General features: G+C 41.1%; 1 protein-coding gene across 1 annotated transcript in view; it reads right to left on the bottom strand.

The window, feature by feature from the left end:
- SORCS1 (sortilin related VPS10 domain containing receptor 1) overlaps positions 1-18,933 on the bottom strand; it is a 303,971-nt gene that overhangs the window by 60,142 nt on the left and 224,896 nt on the right. Inside the window, exons 7-10 of the mRNA XM_086467217.1 lie at positions 17,060-17,178; positions 14,052-14,141; positions 8,833-9,012; positions 4,240-4,386 (exon numbers count right to left, since the gene is read on the bottom strand). Of these exons, the coding sequence (XP_086323343.1) occupies positions 4,240-4,386; positions 8,833-9,012; positions 14,052-14,141; positions 17,060-17,178 (536 nt within the window). The remainder of the gene's footprint in view (positions 1-4,239; positions 4,387-8,832; positions 9,013-14,051; positions 14,142-17,059; positions 17,179-18,933) is intronic.

Genomic DNA, 18,933 nt, shown 5'->3' with positions numbered 1-18,933 from the left:
AAGTCGTATAAACAAGAAAAATAAAACCTTGGGATTAGGTGGAATTTCATTGCTTTCCTCCATCCGCATTACTCAGAGCCACCTCACAAAAAGTGCAAAAAAATTCTTTGAGTTGCTTTGAAAAAAACACCTCGAGCGTCTTGTCAGCAGAGGGATGGTTCCGTCTGGCTTGCCTTGTGTTTCAACCAGATTCCCTCTTAACCACCTCAGCTGCCAACTTAGCTGCTATGTACTTATTTATGCACTAACTCTCCCTTATTTTAGGTTTAAAGACCAGATGCACAGAGGACACAGCATTGCACTCACAGGCTGGGGACCATCCTGTCAGTCTGGGAAAGGACAGATCCCATTCTGCCAACAAGCTGGAACATATGTCACCGCTGTGTCCCGAGCTATTGCTAGAGATGATTATGCTGAAAACCAGCAGTGTGAAAGCACTAGTATCTGCTGTGGAGTAAGGATGGGAGCTAAGCTAGATGTACAACGGACTATTAAGAATTCACTTAGCTAGGCCATAAAGAAAAGCAGGATCATGCCAGGAACAGTAATATATAGAAGGAAAAGGAGCAATTGACATAAGGAGGTAAAACTTCTGGTGATGCAGGTGTCGACATATTGTGGCTAAAGAGCTGAATGGGATTTGTGACTGTTTAAAATACTACAGCTATGTCACATTGACAAGAAACAGAATTGCCTCATAGCAGGGGACAGTTCCTTTTCTCCATGTTTTCCTTCAGCAGAACACCCTTATGGATCCCTGACTTATTTCCAGACATGTACATCTCCAGTGCTTTTGCTTCAAAAATTTCCCTACCACTCCCAACTTTTGTGGTCTCTTCTCTATCTTTTCTTGAATTCTTGCATTCCATATTCTGCCTTCATCTTCCCCCACCTTTAAGTGTGAAGATCAAATCAGATTGCAGTATTGTCATTGTTATTTTACTTTGTGGTTTTGGTGCTTTTTCTGTACAGCTATCCTCCCTTTTTCCTCTTGCAGGCAGACTGCCTTTTCCTGTAACAAACCAAACAAGTCAGTTTAGTTCACTTTTCATCTATTTGCTGTCTTGCAAATCTGCAAGTTGACCACCTGAGACCCTGTATGCTCAGCTGATGATTGCTGCTCTGCTACTATTCCACTAGCCTGTGACAACCTAAGCATGAAGGAGTGCTCAGATAAGCTCAGGCAATGAAAAAGGCCTCTTGTCTGTTTTACCTGATGTTAAGGGAAGAGGAAAAATAAACATGGCTAAACATTCATCTGGCCTTATCACAGGGAACAGCTGACTAACTTCCTTTCCATTCTCTTTCTGGAAGGGCAAAGACTGAGCTACACGGTTTAAGTTCATTGAGGATTTGTCCCTTACCACCCTGAAATCATGGAGTGATTTCTACAGGTGCCTGGGCTTCTCTGGGTCACTCCTCACTGTGACCCTACAAGCACTCACACTTCTGCCGCTGCTCATGATCCCTTGCCTGGTTTGTTCAAGTTTCCCACTCTCAAGGGAATTCCAGCTTGTCCAGGCATATCTGGTCTAATTTTAAATGAAATTAATTGTACTCTCAGGTGCCCATGAGTATAGTAACAGCTACAGTATGGATGGGAAGGCTAAAGGGAGCAATAATCCCCCCCTCTTCATACGAACTATCCAGTCCTCGTTTATATGCAGTCATATGACCACTTCCACTAGATTGTGGATAGCTACAGTGGCAGCATACCCTTCTATATAAAATACACAGTTGCTGCAAATGAGTGTTCCATAAGGATCCCAAAAAGCAGTACCTCTCACTCATTTATAACCACAATGGCAAGTCAGATCTCTTGTGATCAGTGCACAACAGTACCAAGAAAGACCTATTTATGGAAAAAGAATAAATTTACTTTGATTGTTTTACTTGCCAGCACCATTTTTATTTCTTCTGCCTCGCCAGCCCCCTAAAATACTACACTATCATATCACATAAGAAAAATCTTGGGTTTCTGATAAAGTTGGTCATAATTTGAAAAAGTCAAGTGATCGTATTTACGAAATACGATCACTTGAGTTAAAACTAAATTACCATCTATTTGAAACACAAAGGTTTCTACACATAGCCCCTTCAAAAAAAAAATGTTTTATGTCTGCAAAGTCTTCTTAATATTATCTTTTCAGTTTTCATCTCACAGAAAGATTTAATTTAAAAATTCCCTTAGTTACAACTTTTAAAAACTTCAAAGAAGAAAACAAACCTGTCCTGGTCAGGGCTAAACCAGAACTAATTCTGGTTTAGTGCTTTAGATTTTCAGTTAAGTCTTCTCTAACTAATGGCATTTTCTGAAACAGCAGTGTGTTTTTCCAGACAGTGACTGCTCCCAGCAGTGCTAAAGCCTGATGTTTATAGTTCCTACCACGGAATGGTGTGCAGAGAGGCCCTTGCTTATACTTGTTCTTACAGTGAGCAAGGTCACTGCTAAATCTTGTACCCCGTGTTGGGGTGCCGGGAGTGAAAAGGGCCACAAGCACGAAAAAGGTCGCACCTGCAGGGAGGAGCGAACAGGACAGGTGACCCAAACCTGACCAGCAGAGTATTCCATCCCATAGACGTCATATTCAGTATAAAGCTGAGAGATCACGAGGGTCTCTCTCCCTTCTTCCATGGCCGACATCTGAGGAGGACTCTGTCTGTTCTTCTGTCGTCAATCCCGATCCGTGCATCCCTGAATCCAGTGCCTGAGTCCAGCTCCTGCACCCCATCCCTGTCTGCTGCCGAGTCCAGCCTGGGACTGCCCCAGTGCCAGCCCTGCAGTGTGGTGGTGATGTATCGTCATCAGGGTGGGGGGAGTTGGGTTCGGTATTGGTTTTCTATATATTTGTATATATTTGTGCATATTGTATATATTTCATTATTTCCTTATTCTTACTATTATCTTTTCTTTTATTGTTACTGTTTCAATAAAGCTGGTTTAGTTTTCTTTTCCAAACCGTAAAGTCTCTCTATCTTCCTTGTTCTCTCTCCTTTTCCCTTTTGGGAGGGGAGAGGGGTTAATAGAGAGCATCTGTCATTTGTTAGTGGCCGGCCCAGCCTCAACCTGTGACAAAACCCAAACAAATTTAGTCATGCTCTGAAATAACTCTTCTGGCTGACCCCATCCTCTGTATTTATTTTTTCCAAACTGGACAGAAAATGAAAGGCTTGCATTTTGGCTCAGTCAAAAAAATCAATTATTTGAACAGCTTCAAATAACAAGTTATTTATTCTTTGCTTTTGCAATAATGCATGGGGTTCAGTTAAGAGCTTAGTGCAGCATTCACTTACCACAATGCACAAAATATAATGCTGACTCAGATTCTAACACTTACAGCCTCAAACTGAGAAACTTTTCTTTTTTTTTTTTTTTTTTTTTTAAGGAAAACAACATGCAAATGAAGGACAGCAGGAGGAAGAGCAGTCTAAATAGTGCCCTTGATTCTGCCTGGAACCATGTTAGAATTTGTGTGATATAAAAGCTATTAAGAATCCTAAAGGCTGGGGTTCTGAGTGTTATTCCACTACCGTGTATCGATTATATCGGCTGAAAAACATATCCAGATCAGTCTAAGCTTTCTAATTTGACAGAGATCTCCAATTCTATTCACAGTGCTTATAGTTCACCTTCACTCTTGGAATCTGTTTGCATATAATAATGATTAAAGTCATCTATATATTGATCTGTATCAATAAATACAGAGATAGATGCAGCATACAACCAGTGCATAGCTATATATATATTTGGACGAATGTGACGATTCTCACTTCTGAGCTCAAAGAGAAAATGATAAATATTAATACTGCCAACAGTGGCCTGAAAGAAATCAGAGCTGTGATTCCTTTAAGCCTGTCTCAAGTTATTAGGTCCCCGCAAGCTCCCGAGCTACAACAGCTCACTCCTCCCATCTAGTGTCCAGAGAATCAACTGCGCAGAAAAGGCATCCAGCTTCACCTACTGTTTAAGGGGAGACCATCAGTTGTGCAGAAGGAAGCTGATCTACGACGCTTCCTTTTGTTCCGGAAATTAAATTAAACTAAGCCAAAATACAATTCCAGCCCTTGAAATACCACCTTGCAGCCCAAGCCTGAGGTACTGCACTTTTAATATGCAGTATTCCCTCCATGAGACGTACTGCATGGAGAGAGGAGCTGCCCTCTCCTTCTTGTGTTACCTGGTAGAAAAGGATTGTTCTGGGATGTTACCACCCCCCAGGTTTCCCCCCAGGTACTTACTAAGAGACAGTGAATGGGGTTTCCTCTCAGATCAGTGTCCGGAGCCTGCAACAAACTCCAGTCTCTCCCTTTATTGTAGGTGATGAAAGTTTTCACTTGGTTGTCAATCTTCTTGTTAGCCAAGAACATCCCCTTTATCCCTGCTACCTAGGAAAAATTGACATGGCTGAAAAATAGATCAAGCTAATGCAGGTTCTGTGTGTGTCTCTCTCTTGCCCTGTCAAACCCAACAGGGGTCTGGTGGCTGTGTCAGTGTGGTAGATGTCGGGGCAAGAATTGCCAAGAAGTATCAAAGGAAGGTGAATTGAGGTGTTGGGGACAAGATAAGACCATCACAGGACAAGATAAGACCATCACAGGTGGAAAGGTGACAAATGCAAAAGAAAGCTTATATTTCAGAATCAGCATGGGAACATGGCAAGATGTCAATAGCATTATCTACAAAGTGACAATCTCTCAACTGTGTAGGCATCCTTCCCCCTGAAAATGTGTACAGGGCAATTATTTGTCTCTTACTCTGCAGCAGCAGGGAACAGCAGCAATTTTGGCCTCACAAAGAAAACAGCAACACACATATAAACTTGCAGTTCAATGCCTCTATTGTCATACAGCTTGCTTAAGACATTTCATCTAAGGATCCCAATGTGTTTCGTAATTATCAGTGTTTCAACAGGTTAACTTGGGGCATAGAAGTATTTCTATTACACTTTCATATTTTGAACCAAAGCAAGACCAAAGTGACTCAAGCCAGAATGCTAGTTATAGAGCTAGCAATGAGATTCTCATCTTTTTTCCTGGTGATTTACCCAACAGCTTTATGCCATAGACCTGCAGGAGGATTTTGTAAAAATGTGATGCTACCAGCCTCACATTGGCACCAAGCCCAAAAGTGTCGTAGTGGGGAGAAAAAAAGTCAACCTCAAACCACAACTCACACTGCAGAATGTTCCCATCTTCTCAGCACACTGAAAATCAATAGCTGCTGCAGCTTGCGAATGAATTTGTTAGGCTGTCATTCTGCAATCTGAGTGCTGCAATAAAAAGGGAAGTGAAATTGGGAGAAGGAGAGGCAAAGTGAGAAACTTTTTGGTTTCCAGCAAGTCTGTTCAGTCATCCACCCCCTCTCTACTTATGATGTAGAACTAGCACACAGAATCATTCATCATGACTTTTTATTCATAGAAATTATTACTTAAACAGCATCATGTGGCAAACGGTTACACAGCAGATTCAGTTTGTTCCAGCTCAACTGATTTAATTACGTGGCTGGATTTGGATGCTACAGCTCCAAAGTGAGTAGGACCTTACTGCATTTTTAGTCACATGCTGTGGGACTACTAGTGTACAGTGCATTGGTACAGTACGTTGGTGTACTTAGTCATTCTGAATAGCACTTTCCTGCTTGAGACATGGCACCAGATTTCATTTGAAGTTATGTAAAGACTTAGACAATGACTTGTTATAATAGGCAACAGTCTTCAAATTAAGTAGTTAACTAATTTATTGTTGATATAAGCATAAAAAGATAATATTTTCAATTTCTTAGCTGGATTGTTTGGTCCCACCCAACTATGCATTCAGGATTTCTTTGTTGTAGTAGAAAGGCACCCTGAAAAGACAAGGGTACTCTGTCTCCTAATGATACTTCATGATACAAGGCTGGAAAAATAACACAGTTCTGCCTTTACTACCAGAGGCCAGAGCCTATAGCTCCATTTGTACTTTTCTTTGTTGTTGTCCTGAAATAGTTGTGTTATACAGTCCCTGTGAAATGCCAGCCATAAATGATTAAAGAGTATTTTATGTATCAGGTGATAAATGTGTTCTGAAATCCTGTGAATTTTTCTTTTTATGATTCTAGTCATGGGCTGGGACTCAGAATTCTTTCCCAAGAAAGCAAAGTGTAAGTTACACTGTCAGTCTTGGGCAGCTTTATCTTAAAAAAAAAAAAGACCACACACACTATACATGTTTGTGTGCTCTCAGTAGGAAGAGATACACCTATTGCATATACACAACCACGACACACACAATGATCTGTTCATCCCTGCTGTCATACAATCATAAAAGAAAAAGACTCATGCAAGTAAGTGCATGACCACCGGCAGTCAGAGAGAATAGCACTCCATCAGCTCCCACACAAGCATTGTAGACAACCCTCACCACCTCGAATGCATTGTGTGCAGATACAAATACTGCCTGCAGTTTTAGAAAGATTCATACAAGACACTCAAACACGCAACTCAAAACACATTCTTCACTCCCCATCACCAACTTCATGCATCAAACATATAGTTCCCATCCAAGATGCATACTGCTAAAAAAAAAAAAAAAAATACCATAGCTATAGACACATCTCCTCACAGTCTGCTGTCACTTCAGGCATGGATTCCCACAGGCAGTCTTGTCTTCCTGCGGACCAGTCCAACTACAGAGCCAAGCAGAGCCATACCATGTGATCGGAGAGGTGCAGGAACTAGAAACGACACTCAGACCCTTTGGCCAGTGATTCTTGCTCTTCCCTTGCTCTAGGAGAAGGTCTCTACGACAGCCCTTTCGTGACTGCAGACCCAGTGAATGCTGAGTCCAGTGTGCTACTGATGAAGTGGCACTGGAAGGTGATGGAGAGAAGAGCCATTCTCATACCCTGCTCTGTCCAACATGCAGAAGGGGGGAATAGTGTCCCTCTAGGAGTGGTCTCCTCATCCTCTACAAGGTCCAGCAGCAGCAGAGCCCATACACTTAAATAACCTCCGAGTGAAAGGCTCCTGACGACTTACAGGAGAAGAGAAGGAGGAACATGATGAGGCACCATGAAAGAACTTCTCTTTTCTCTTCATGCCCAGTGCAATTCCCCATTGAGCAGCACTGAGCAGATTTATCCTTGATGTAGAATCAGTTTAAGAATACACACACACAAACACATTCACTACAACGCAACCAGAAGAACTTACTTCTAACACCTGACAAACATGCATACAGACACATGCACAATAAACAGGTCTTTCTCTGGCATCTTCTCACATAATCTTGCTTTTATAAATACAACAGTCACCACAGAAGGACTCATTTTGCAATCTCTACACTTTCTTTTAATTTATCTATGGAATTTTTTCTTCTCTTGTCTTCCTCTCCATTTACCCCTAGAGCATTCATCACTTTCAACAACTCTACTGGGAGAATCACACTGGATGGCTTTCTGTTCCCTTCCAGCTAGAATATCAAATTGAAAGGAAGGTTTATGCCAGGTTCAGTGTCAGCCAATATTCCTTCTATCTAGATAATCAGCAGATATGATGCTACAAGTCTGATTCCATCAATTTCAATCCAGGTTACTGTGTGGTGTCAGCCTAATAAAACAAAACAAAGGCTTTTCTTTCCCCCTGGGATGTAGGACACCTTTACATAACACAGTGAAACTGCTTCTCAAGCTGACAGTAATAAGAGGCAACAGTTTTTCCATGGGCTGGCAGCACTGCAGAGAGATTAATAGTAAAAATCTGCAAATGACTGAAGTGTCAGTGCCCATTCTCCTACAGTTCATCCGCATTTATGTACAACACTTGGGCTCTTTGTTTGGACAATTCAAAGTGGTTTCCAAGTGAAGGACAGCTGAAGACAAACTACACAGCAGAGCTAATATTCAGATGGTGAAGGGGAAATACAGGAAGCATCTTTGCTTTCAAGAGAACCTAGATCTTGTCCATCGCCTTTATTCTAAACGGTCAGAAAATCCCCTGGAGGAGACCTGAAAAAAGAAGCTGACCCCCAAAACAGCAGCTGAGTACTGAATTTCTACTCAGCTGAGTGCTGTCTCCATAAGTAAAACAGGCAGCAGAGCAAGAGAAGTACAAGGGCACATTAAAAGTCCTATTCTTAAGATCAGTTGTCATAGAAGACAATGTAAATTTGGCATTTTTACAGGTGAGTTTAGCCAGAGCATACTTGTCAGAAAAAGACTCAGGGGTAAAAAGGACATCAAAATGAGGCAGGAGAGTTTTCATGCTCATGGGATAGCCCAAGAAGGTGTATGTACAATCACTTCAGTTCCCAGAATAGTCCAAGCTGAGGAAGGTGACAAAGACAGCTGAAGACTGATTTCTCTCCTTCCTTCTAAAACAAGAGATCAGGCTCTCCAAAATGCAACAAAAATTGGAGAATGATGTTATTCAGAGTGCTGGGAGTGTTCAGAGCCATAGGCTGGACCAATGTGGGTCAGCAGGATTTTGGCTGAGAAACTTAAATAATTCCTCTTAGGGATTGAATGAACTATTCCACCACATCTTCCGATGTATATTTTCCTATGCATGAAAGAGCCATGACCTTTTCCTCACTTGAGAACCTACTGGAGCGTATAGCAGTGAATCTGTTCATAGTATTAGGTTGGGCCTAGACTCAACACTTGTGTAAAACCTGGCCTCGAAACTCAGCTGATCGCACTGAGGCCCTTAAGTAAAAGGAGATAAAACTATGTGTTTAGTCACTTTTTGGCTCTGCTGTTCACATGCATATTACTGATGTGCAAGAATGAAATGGTACTGGCATCACGTGAGCTCCTGAGATAGGAATGAGATATTTGGAGTCATGACATACCTCATAGAGGTCAATCATCACATTCCCCTCCAGCCCTTGACTACTCTTGACATTTTCCAAGGCCAGGGTGAAGTACACCCCTCGGGTGTCAGAGATGTACAGATTGTACGTGTCATTCTGGTTCCACTCTTGTACAGCTGCAAACACCTGATTCTCATCTGTGCTGATAACATGCATGTCCTGAGGATAGAAAAGAGAGAAAGGTTACTAGAGGGAGCTCTGCTCTGTCATTTCCAAGGGCACCAAAGTAATTGTGGAGGAGCAAGGGATATGTTTAGGCTGGAGTTTAATCTGAAACTATACACAACGCTCCTGTAAGTGGATAATTCCATCCAGGAATATTTTACACCAGTTATCTTCCACCAATTTTCAATGCAGTAATTAACTGATGAGGTGTTAATTGAACATTTACATTGGCAGTACAGTGTTATACAGCAGCACTTTTCACCCCCTACTAACACTTTCATTTTAACGAGTACTTTGTTGCGGGGGGGGGGGGGGGGGGGGGGGGGGGGGGGGGGGGGGGGGTCGGTCTATTTGTAGGGTTTGTTTGGTTGGTTGTTGTTTGGGTTTTTTTGGCACCTGAGTGATTCCACTTGTGATGGTGGAATCACAGATATTAAAAATGTGTTTTGCTTGGGTTTTTTTTAAAGACTTCTGCTTCTCACCTAGCATTCAGAAAAGAAATATGCTTGGAAACTGATACAGGGAGCATCTAATGGGTTACATCTGCAGCCAGTGCTGCTGCTGTTTATTATTTCTAATGACAGCGTCAACTAGAAGCCAAGGCACTGCACCACTGCTCTAAACACCCCCCTAAGAAATATCACAGAAAGACAACCCTAATCCTCATTAGATGGAATGAGCAGAATTGCGGTTAGATCACTAGTGTTATGAGTGAGGTTTTGTTTTACTCTGTCTGTTCTGTATGTTACAGCAGGCAGGAAGCAATGAAAAGATTGCATAATTAAAGAAAAAACAGAAACTATTAAACCTGATTCCCTCTGTCAATGCCTGGAGAAATTATTACCCAGTGGAAAAAGCCACCAAGAGAGAGATTGCTATAATGAAATTCCCAGGCTCTATCTGCCCAGCACAGGCACCCCAAGTTCTTTGGTGCCATAAAAATTTGTGGAGGTAGGAAATGAAATGCAGATTTCTTAGCACCAGGTGATTCCCAGAAGATTCAGCTGTTCTATCTGGTTTGGGCAAATATGCCAAAGTTATTCTGCTTCCACGAATCTCTGCCAGGGCTTTCTATATGCAAAACTGGGACCTTTATCAGAAAATATTCTCTTTGGAAGCTGATGCTACTTATTCCTTCTGTCAATAATAGTCTTTGACAATTCATTTTCTCATGGTTTTGTAGGTGTAATTAATACTTCCAGATGGAGCCTTGTAATGTAAAGACAAAAACTAATATAATAAAGAAATTTGATCTATAATTTTGAAAGTGGATTCACTATGAAGTTAAGATTCAGAACAGTTGTTTGTTCATCCAGATCAGAGTATGGAGTGGACGAATATTCACTGGATTTACTTGCTTCTTCGCACTGCAGAAAAATGCATCCCAGAAGATGGGCTGGTTTTCTGAAGGAACAGATTGGTTTAAATCCTCAGGCAAAAGGAAAGGCAATACAAGTCCCACTGCCTTCTAATAATTGTGAAGAGATATCCTCTCTTCGCTCCAGCTGTGCTAGTAGAAGTTACTGCTGCAGCTGTTTGTCAAAGGCCTGTCACTTTAGTCAATCTGTTGTTAGATTTACATAAGTAGGTGTTCCCAACGTGCTTCAGGCAACATTGGCTAGCACAGCTCTAATCTCAAGTTTTGTATATATGCATATACACATGGGCAGACCTCTTTATTTAAACATAGAGATTGTAATAAAACTTGTTTTGTGTGGTGAATGTACAGTTTCATTAACTTACTATTTTAATCAATAGTTTTGTAATAACTAGGGGAGAGAGGTAAAAAGGTATTTTGATCAACACCAAGGAAAACTAAAGACAATTTCATGAATGCTTAAGAAACAAATAAGTTAATTTATTCACTAGATGCTTCCTGAGTTTTGATCACAACACACTGTAAGATGCAAGTCTAAAGAAGATCACAGTGAGGCTGAAGGAATTTATGCCTGGAGAAGCAGAGATTGAAGACAGGATTGGCATAACATACATAGTGCAGGAAGTGAAAAAAGACAGCATTCCAACTGTTTGCCTCTGGGGATCAATTAACTTTTCTTTTTAATATGGCCTTGTCCAATAGATGGAGTAACAACACAAAGGTCTGATAGAAAGGGATCAGTATATTGGCATCAAACAGGTCTTTGAACAACATCAGGAATTTTTTTGTTTTCCACACTGGGAAAATTAAAATTAATCAGCCTATTGTATTCACTTCTATTTTATTTTTTTCAGGAATAATAAAAAAAGACAGCCTTCATCTTAACGTAGAGCAAAAGCCTCATTGCATCTTCCACCACTACACCAGATGTTCATTTCACCTTCCTACAGAAAGGGAAGAGGACAGGAAAGTGAAGCAAGGCACCTTTCTCAAACAGTTGTTGTCATCTTCAGGGGCGCTCTGTGCATCTGTCTACTGAGAGCCTGAGCTTTCCTCTCTCTGTTCCAGCACGTAGTGCAAGTACACTAATATGCAGTTCTACTATCTATCCCATTTGCCTTTCCAAAGAGAAAAGTAAGACCACGATGCTGTGTATGGGTTTGATCCAGAGTCTACTCAAAATGACTAGAGGCCAATGCTTCCCGAATTACTAAACATGCTTCAATTGCCCTTTTTGCACTTGGTCAGGGAACTTTTCTTCCTGGAAAGATAAATAGCAGGGATGTGTAATGCCTGTTTCATCCTGTCAATTACTGGGACTGTCAGCTCTTTTTAAGGTCTGTATTTAAGGATATTTTTATGGTTATTGCTTCTTCCATCAGGATGTGCATCCTGAGGTTGAAAAAAGGTGATGAATTTAAAAGAGGTACTACACACACCCATCCCCCATCAGTATTCAAGAGAAATTGCTTGGCTTACTTCAGTATTGACAGATGTCTGCCCAGTTCATTGGTCTAAAATGAAGTGAATGTACCCCGTGCGTACATTTATGGTGATTATCGTGAGGGATGTTACACAGTCTGTGACAGAGCCCAGATTGTGGTGCTGTGGTACAAAATAAACAGTACCAACCCACAGATCAACGTCACTACAGAAATTAACAAGTCTCAATAGAGACTATTTACAGGGCTAACACAACTTGTATGCACATACGCAGACATCTTCTTGCATGGGAGAGAGTTTCCAGTTCATTAGGCCTTTAATCAAACTGGCTACCAGGCTATAAATGCCAACAAGAAGAATATTTTAGGTCTGATTTGCTGTAGCCCATTCGTGCTTGAAGCAGTTGTATCACCTGCCAAAGCTGCCTGCTGTCACACCCCTCCAGTTTAGGAAGACTGACACGCAGAGACAAAAAACTTGATATTTTTGTCTTCAAATCCAGAAGTCGCTTAGTACTGTTTACCATATTTGGTCCCTCTTTCTTAGCTGAAGGAGATAAAAGTGAATTTAGGCATAAAAGAAGCTGTTTGCTTCAATTCCTTGAATAGTATAACACTTTGTGCATTTTTAATAAAGGCAGCTATCCTGCTTTGATAGCAGCCTCCTAGACAGCCACAGCTCCACCATAGCTCCTTCCAAGCCAAACGTAGCTCTTCAGTCTTTGAAGATATTCTGAGATTGTGACAAAGCAACTTATCTCCTTAAGTATCTGCCTTTTTCATTGGGTCAAATAACACGAATGTATTGCTCCAATTCCTGTTCTCTGAGAATACGTTGCAATTTAACTGTAGTGCATTTTCCCCGGCTTTCCACAGATCTCTCTGAGAAGGTGGACAGTTGGAAAAATAAGCTTGGGGTAAAGGAGACAATCAGTTCAAAGCAAGCAGTCTCTCTACAGATGGTCTCAACCAGCTGTAAATGACGATTTTGATGTGGGTGTTACAATAACCATGCTAAAAATGCAACTCCTTTGCTAAGGGCTACTTCAAATAACACCTATTTAAATTTTATCTGAATTGACAGAGTAATTTCTTCCTGCTTCGACAGAAAGTTTCAAATCAACCTATCTTTAAACATGACTATTTTGGAGTACACTACAGGTCTCCTGTGTCAGAGCCAAGAATATATCATGGCTTCTGGCAGGGTCCTCAATGTCCTGTAACCTGGGTTTTCAGTTGAAGCCGACAGGAGCAAAGGGCAGAACATCAGAGTAGGTAAGGTATGGCACTGAAGGCCTGGGTTTGAGCTGAAGTCTAATTATATGAAGGTCACCCAGTCAATCCACTACAAACAAGTCAGTGGGCTGAGGAATCAAAGACAGCTAGTTGTGATATTAGCCAAATTATCTCTTTGAATATTTCCACCTACAAAATCTGCTGCACTTTCAACTTCAAGGAACAGGCTGACCTTACACTTTCCTTTTTTCCTTTTGACAATCCTTGCTTAATTTCTGGGAATGTATTTGTCTCCACATATTAGACCTCACATAGAATCCACAAGATCATTTGCTACCTCTGAGCTTAAATTTCATTTAAGCCAGTCTATATCAAGAATGAGAAGGCCCGAAAAAAAATTCCTCTGTCTTTGTTAAGAAGCCGTCAGGACTCAGCTGCAAAATGGTGATTTCTTCAAAACGGAGCTAACATTTTATATAGGTCTTTTAAAAAATTCAGCTCCAGAAGGCAGCAATAGCCTTTCAAGCTCCAATGCTAATTCACCATTGTTCTTAATTAGGGAAGATATGGAGGAGACACACAAAGACATCTCTTTGCTTGGTTCCCATTAAAATCTGCTAATGAGGCACAGCACAAAAAGCAACTAACACAGGAAAGGGAGAGGAGAAGGGCATTTTAAGACCAAAAAGAAAAAAAAAAAAAAAAAAAGTCCCCTCCAAAACTTAATTAACTAATCATAAAGAAATGGTAATTGACATGGGCTGTGGTATCTGTCTACATTTCATGCTGATGTCCTTGACTAGTCAAAGTGCTGACTTTGTTTCCAGTCCTTTCTTGCTTGCAAATGTTCTGTTAAAGAAGAATGACGTTTTCACTCATTACATGTCATCCTGCAGTTACTTGTGTTGGCTTCAAGAATTTCTGTGCAATCAAAATATCCGTAGGTTCATATGGGCAGTCCAGCAACAGAAACCTACCTTGGGCAAGGAGTACTTTGGCAGCTTCATCTGTGCAAATGCATTCCTCCTATAAGAAACGTAATAATGTGGTCTTCCTCCTGACGTCAACTATGAGAGAAGCAGGAAAGTTATCTTCAGGATTTTTTGAAATATGTTTTTTCTATTATCAGGGAAAACATCAAGCAAAAGCTGCCAAGGGAAATACCACAGTGTTGGTGGCAATAGCTTAAAACTGCAGCACTATTACAGTTGATGAACAAACATTGATCCAACCAACAGTGGCTGAAAAAGAAAGCAAGGGGAATCCCATTTTCTGAAAAGAGAGACAAAGGCCAGAATTTCAGGCGAAACTCTAGGGAAAGTGAAGTCCTGGCTTCACTTGGGCCATTATGTCACCTGCTGATTCCACAGCTCTCCTCTGCCTTACCACAAAGCAGTCTGTTCTTCATTATCTGCAGAGCTGCCATGTAGGCTGTTGGTCAGATCAGCAGATTGGCAGACATAATGCTTGATTTCTATTTCTGCTTCCAGCTTTGGTTCCTGTGGGGCCCTGTACAAGCCTTTATATGAATCTGTTACGAGATCAGCTAGGCATTCACAGCACTTGAAGGCAGGAGAACATCAGTTGATTTGGTGTTTCTGTGCATTTGGCCATTTATTTAAGTGCCTAAATACTGATGGCAAGACCTTGAAAATGCTGGATTAGAGCAATGTGAGGTTTCATTTTCTACCACCTAGTAAAGGGGGGTGGAGCAGGGAATAGAAAGAAAAAAAAAGCTGTCAATGTTATCTGGCTTCCAGTGCTGCTGAAGTATAATCAATGTTTGTAAAGTACTTTGAAATCCTTGGATGAAAGATACTGAAGAACAAATATTCCAAGGTATTCTCCATGCATAATTTTGCTTTAATTGCCTGATATCTTGGCTTACCAAGACTTTTCTTTAGTAGTAAGTGTTTTAAAATGCACTGCAGTATAAAATGCGAGATATACAGAGGCTAGGCTCATACCAGATTAAGTAAAATAATAACTATTTCTTATTCTAAAATTCTTCAACAGTTGGTTGAGTTTTTTTGTGGGTTTTTTTTTTTTTTTAGGGAATTGGACAAAAGTTTGGGAAGGCAGGCCAGAAGTATTTATGAGAGAATGTGAGTTTGTAAATAAAACACAGTGTAGTGGGAGAAATAAATTCACAACCCCTTATCCTCATACTTTTGAGCCTACTAATTCTCATTCTAAATGCTTTAGTTGCTGGAAAGCTAGATGGAGCTCAAGGAAGGTAGGGAAGGCTAGGGGAGGGTGCTCAGGGTGTTCAGCTATTCTTCCAATTCTTTACTGTCTGGTATAGGGCTATTCATCACCTGAAGAACAATGCCTGGGATAAGGCAGGTCCAGCATCAGCCACAGCTTGTTATTTAGCTGTTCCCTTGCCAGCCAGATACATCCACACATACATGCAACCACTTGAAGAGTCCCATTCTAAATTACCAGCCAACAGTGAATTCATTGACTACTTTGAACAAAGCAGACATTGTTTCCAAGGATTACAATATCATTATTTCATACCTGTAAGTGTCAATTATTAATGATTGGCAAGTACCTCTTTACCTGCTATATTTATTTCTGTTTAAGAATCCTTAAGGATTAAAATAGGAGCTTTCCAAATCTAAATATGACATGATACCTTCTCAAACTGCATTATGAACATGAATACACAAAGTTGTGCAAAGTCCCATTGGGCATTGAAGAGAACACCGTAAGAGGCTGCGTCTCTTCACATGCTCCTCTACACTGTGCAGCTAGCACAAATGTGGAACAAAGCCAAAGTTTGACAGCACTGGGAACACTATACAACAGTTTATAGACAGAAAGAGAAACACATCAAAATACAAGGGCTATCCAGAAAGGCAGACAATCTCTCCAGCATTGACTTCAGAGGAGGCAAAGGAGTTGGCTTCTCTGCAGTGTGTAATAACAACGGGTCAGAACAAAGAAGACCAGCAAAGACCACAAAACCAAGGCATCAGTGGTGAAGTTACAAATCAATTCACATATGAAGAGAAATTCCCCAGCTCCTGTGTCACTCGTGTCACAAACATACAGTTGTTCTGAAATGAATGGCTGAACAGCGACGTGGCGCCTGTTTTCCTTACCACATAAACATTTCATTTATGCCTCAGACACACTAGGCACAAAAGCTATGCTGAAGCGTATGTCCCAGATGTATTTGTGGATGATTTACTGGTGTTTATGACTGAGTTCATTAACTCAAGGTAATTAGCTATCAACTCACCCCATTTAAAATATGTCTTCTCTCTTCCCTACACCCCCAAGCATGGCAGAATATAAAGTCTGGAAGACCAGTTTAGTCCTAATGATTTCCAGTTCACCTCCATGTTACCTGCAATTCTGTTGTTATTTTTGTCCTCTTCAGCTGCTATTAAATGGACACTGGCAGCAGCCTAATGAAACCCACAGCAGTTCAGATCTATTCACCAGCTCTCACCTGGAACACAGCTTGGCTGAGTACATCTCATCTTCAGCCTTTTCACTATAATCACAACTGAGGCATAACAATAAAGCCTGATTACTCCTTCTTTGGTTCTTTCCCTGAATCCCTCCCTCCTTTTCTGTTTCCCTCATGCTCAAAAAAGCTTCAGTCTACTCCCTTGTAATAGCAGATGATTGACACATCACTTCAGGCTGGGGGGTTACAGCAGTAATCCTAGAGTGCTGATGAGATTGCAGGAGTACCACAGAGCACTCCAGTACATATGGTGAATGTTCCAGACAGGAACTCTATGACCTTACAGTGACAAGATACTAGAGGTAAAAGGAACAGCATTAACATTGTAATGAACTGCTACAATCCACTCAGTGCATTTATTATCTGGATCCCGCGTTGTCTGATTAGTTGGGAGCTAACACACACGCACACACATGCAAAGGAATGGAAGAGAAAATAATATAATATAGAATAACAGAATATAAAAGAATAGAATAAATAAGAGAAGAGGGTGTTCTGCACCTGAACAAAGACATAATCATCCTGGACTATCAGGGAGTTATGGTCAATATAGCCTGGAAAGGGTTTGCTGCGAGTGGCTTCACTGCAGTTCTGCATCTTGCAGGTGATGTATTGGGCATCTGAAAGGAAAAGAACAAAATCAAGACACTTGAGATCCTGTGCACGAATTCTTCCTACTGTCACAAACCTATTTGCTGAGGCAGCATTTCTGCTTCTCAGCCTCACACGACATGAAGTGACACCATCCATTCAACATAACACAACAAAACAAATCTTTCACTTACATCCCTCATAAATCCACCCTCGATTACCTTCTTCCTTTAAGTTCCTTCCCTCTCCACCTGCCTCAGCCTCCCTTTATTTCTTTCATTCCGTCAGAGCTATACATTGCTCCTTCATACCAAGAGACAGCCCAGCACAGCTGATCCAATTACTCCATGCCACTTTTGTGGTTCCATACTGGAAGTAGACCAGAGGCAACATTTGAATGTGGCATAACGTAGTGCTTGTGGCTCAGGTCTGACAGAAACCTAGTCAAGGGTGTATCATTCAGCACTGTTACCTGCCCTGATGAGTTTACTCGAATGCTACCCCGGCTTGAGCTTAAAGCAAGGAACTGAGTGAGGGAACAACAGAGCTGTGAAGGACCCTATGAAACTACACGTTTGAACAGCTGTGTCTGTGCTGCAGGACAGATACTCCCTGTGCTGAGCCTCTACAGTTTCCCTGTCATCTCCATGGTGTGTGCTTTGCTGTAGAGCATGACAGCTTCTCCATGATCACATGCTGAGTTTATTTAGAACATGGCCAAGGTCCAGAGCATACACAGGTATGGGACACCTGTCCATCATGTCACCACTAAGAACACTTTCCACGGTGCACCTCTGTATTTCCTACAGCACTTTTACACTCTGCAGAGTAATTCAGATCACCTTGGAAAGTAATTAAGACCACCTCCTGTTCAGGGGCTTTACCCGCTTCTCTGTTGACAGTGTAGGTATATGCACTCTGGCAGACCCAGGCAGTAATTCCTGAATCACTCTCCTGAAACGAGAGGCCTTAGCAGTTTCAATCAGCAATATGTTTCAAGATGCAAATGCAGACCTAAAGTCATCTCATTCACTGTCACTGTATGGGATGTCCTCATCTCCTATTCTGAAGCACTGTGGGGTGCTCATCTCAATCCATCAGCTGAAAAAAAACAACTTTAATTTCTTCATGGTGGTAATTTATCCTAGAATACAGAAGCAGATTCTTAGTACTCAATTTGGGTCTTACAGATAAATTACGAAGTTGCACTTTGTTTAATGACAAAGCTGATTTACAGGAAGAAGGATTTTGGGTTTTTAGCATTAGCACTTACATGACAGAAACACTACATGGCATTTAATGTTAGAACTACTTCTAGTCTTTTTCCTCGTTGGAGAAGCGCAGCCCCTTGTTTGATGTAATTACCACCTTCTGATTAGAGAAGTTACATTTTACACTGAAATAGAAATGGCTGGATTTTTACTATCACATATTTAATCTTGGTTTTAATTAAAATCTATCATTTGACATTTCTTTCCTTTCTTCTAAGGGCTGTTGATTTCTGCTTGAAACAGACATGCAGAGTAAAGAACCGTCAGGAAAGTTTGATGAGGGATGATTTTACCCTGGCATTTGCAGAGTTCTTGGAATATATAAAGTGCTAAGTATTATCAGTCACCGCAATTTATAACATCTTATGCTTTCTCAGCACACTGCAAAACATTAATTAATACAGCCTGGACAGCATGATCAAAATGCATTTTCCTTCAGAGGGACAGGATTTTTTTCCACATTAGCCACGAGAGGGCAGGGAACGACGTAACTTCTAGCCTGCCCATTCCAGT

The sequence above is a fragment of the Leptosomus discolor genome, chromosome 6, assembly GCF_034619465.1.
Source record: "Leptosomus discolor isolate bLepDis1 chromosome 6, bLepDis1.hap2, whole genome shotgun sequence".
Taxonomy (NCBI): Eukaryota; Metazoa; Chordata; class Aves; order Leptosomiformes; family Leptosomidae; genus Leptosomus; species Leptosomus discolor.
The sequence above is the reverse complement of the archived record's forward strand: the minus strand, read 5'-3'. Positions and strand labels throughout refer to the sequence as shown.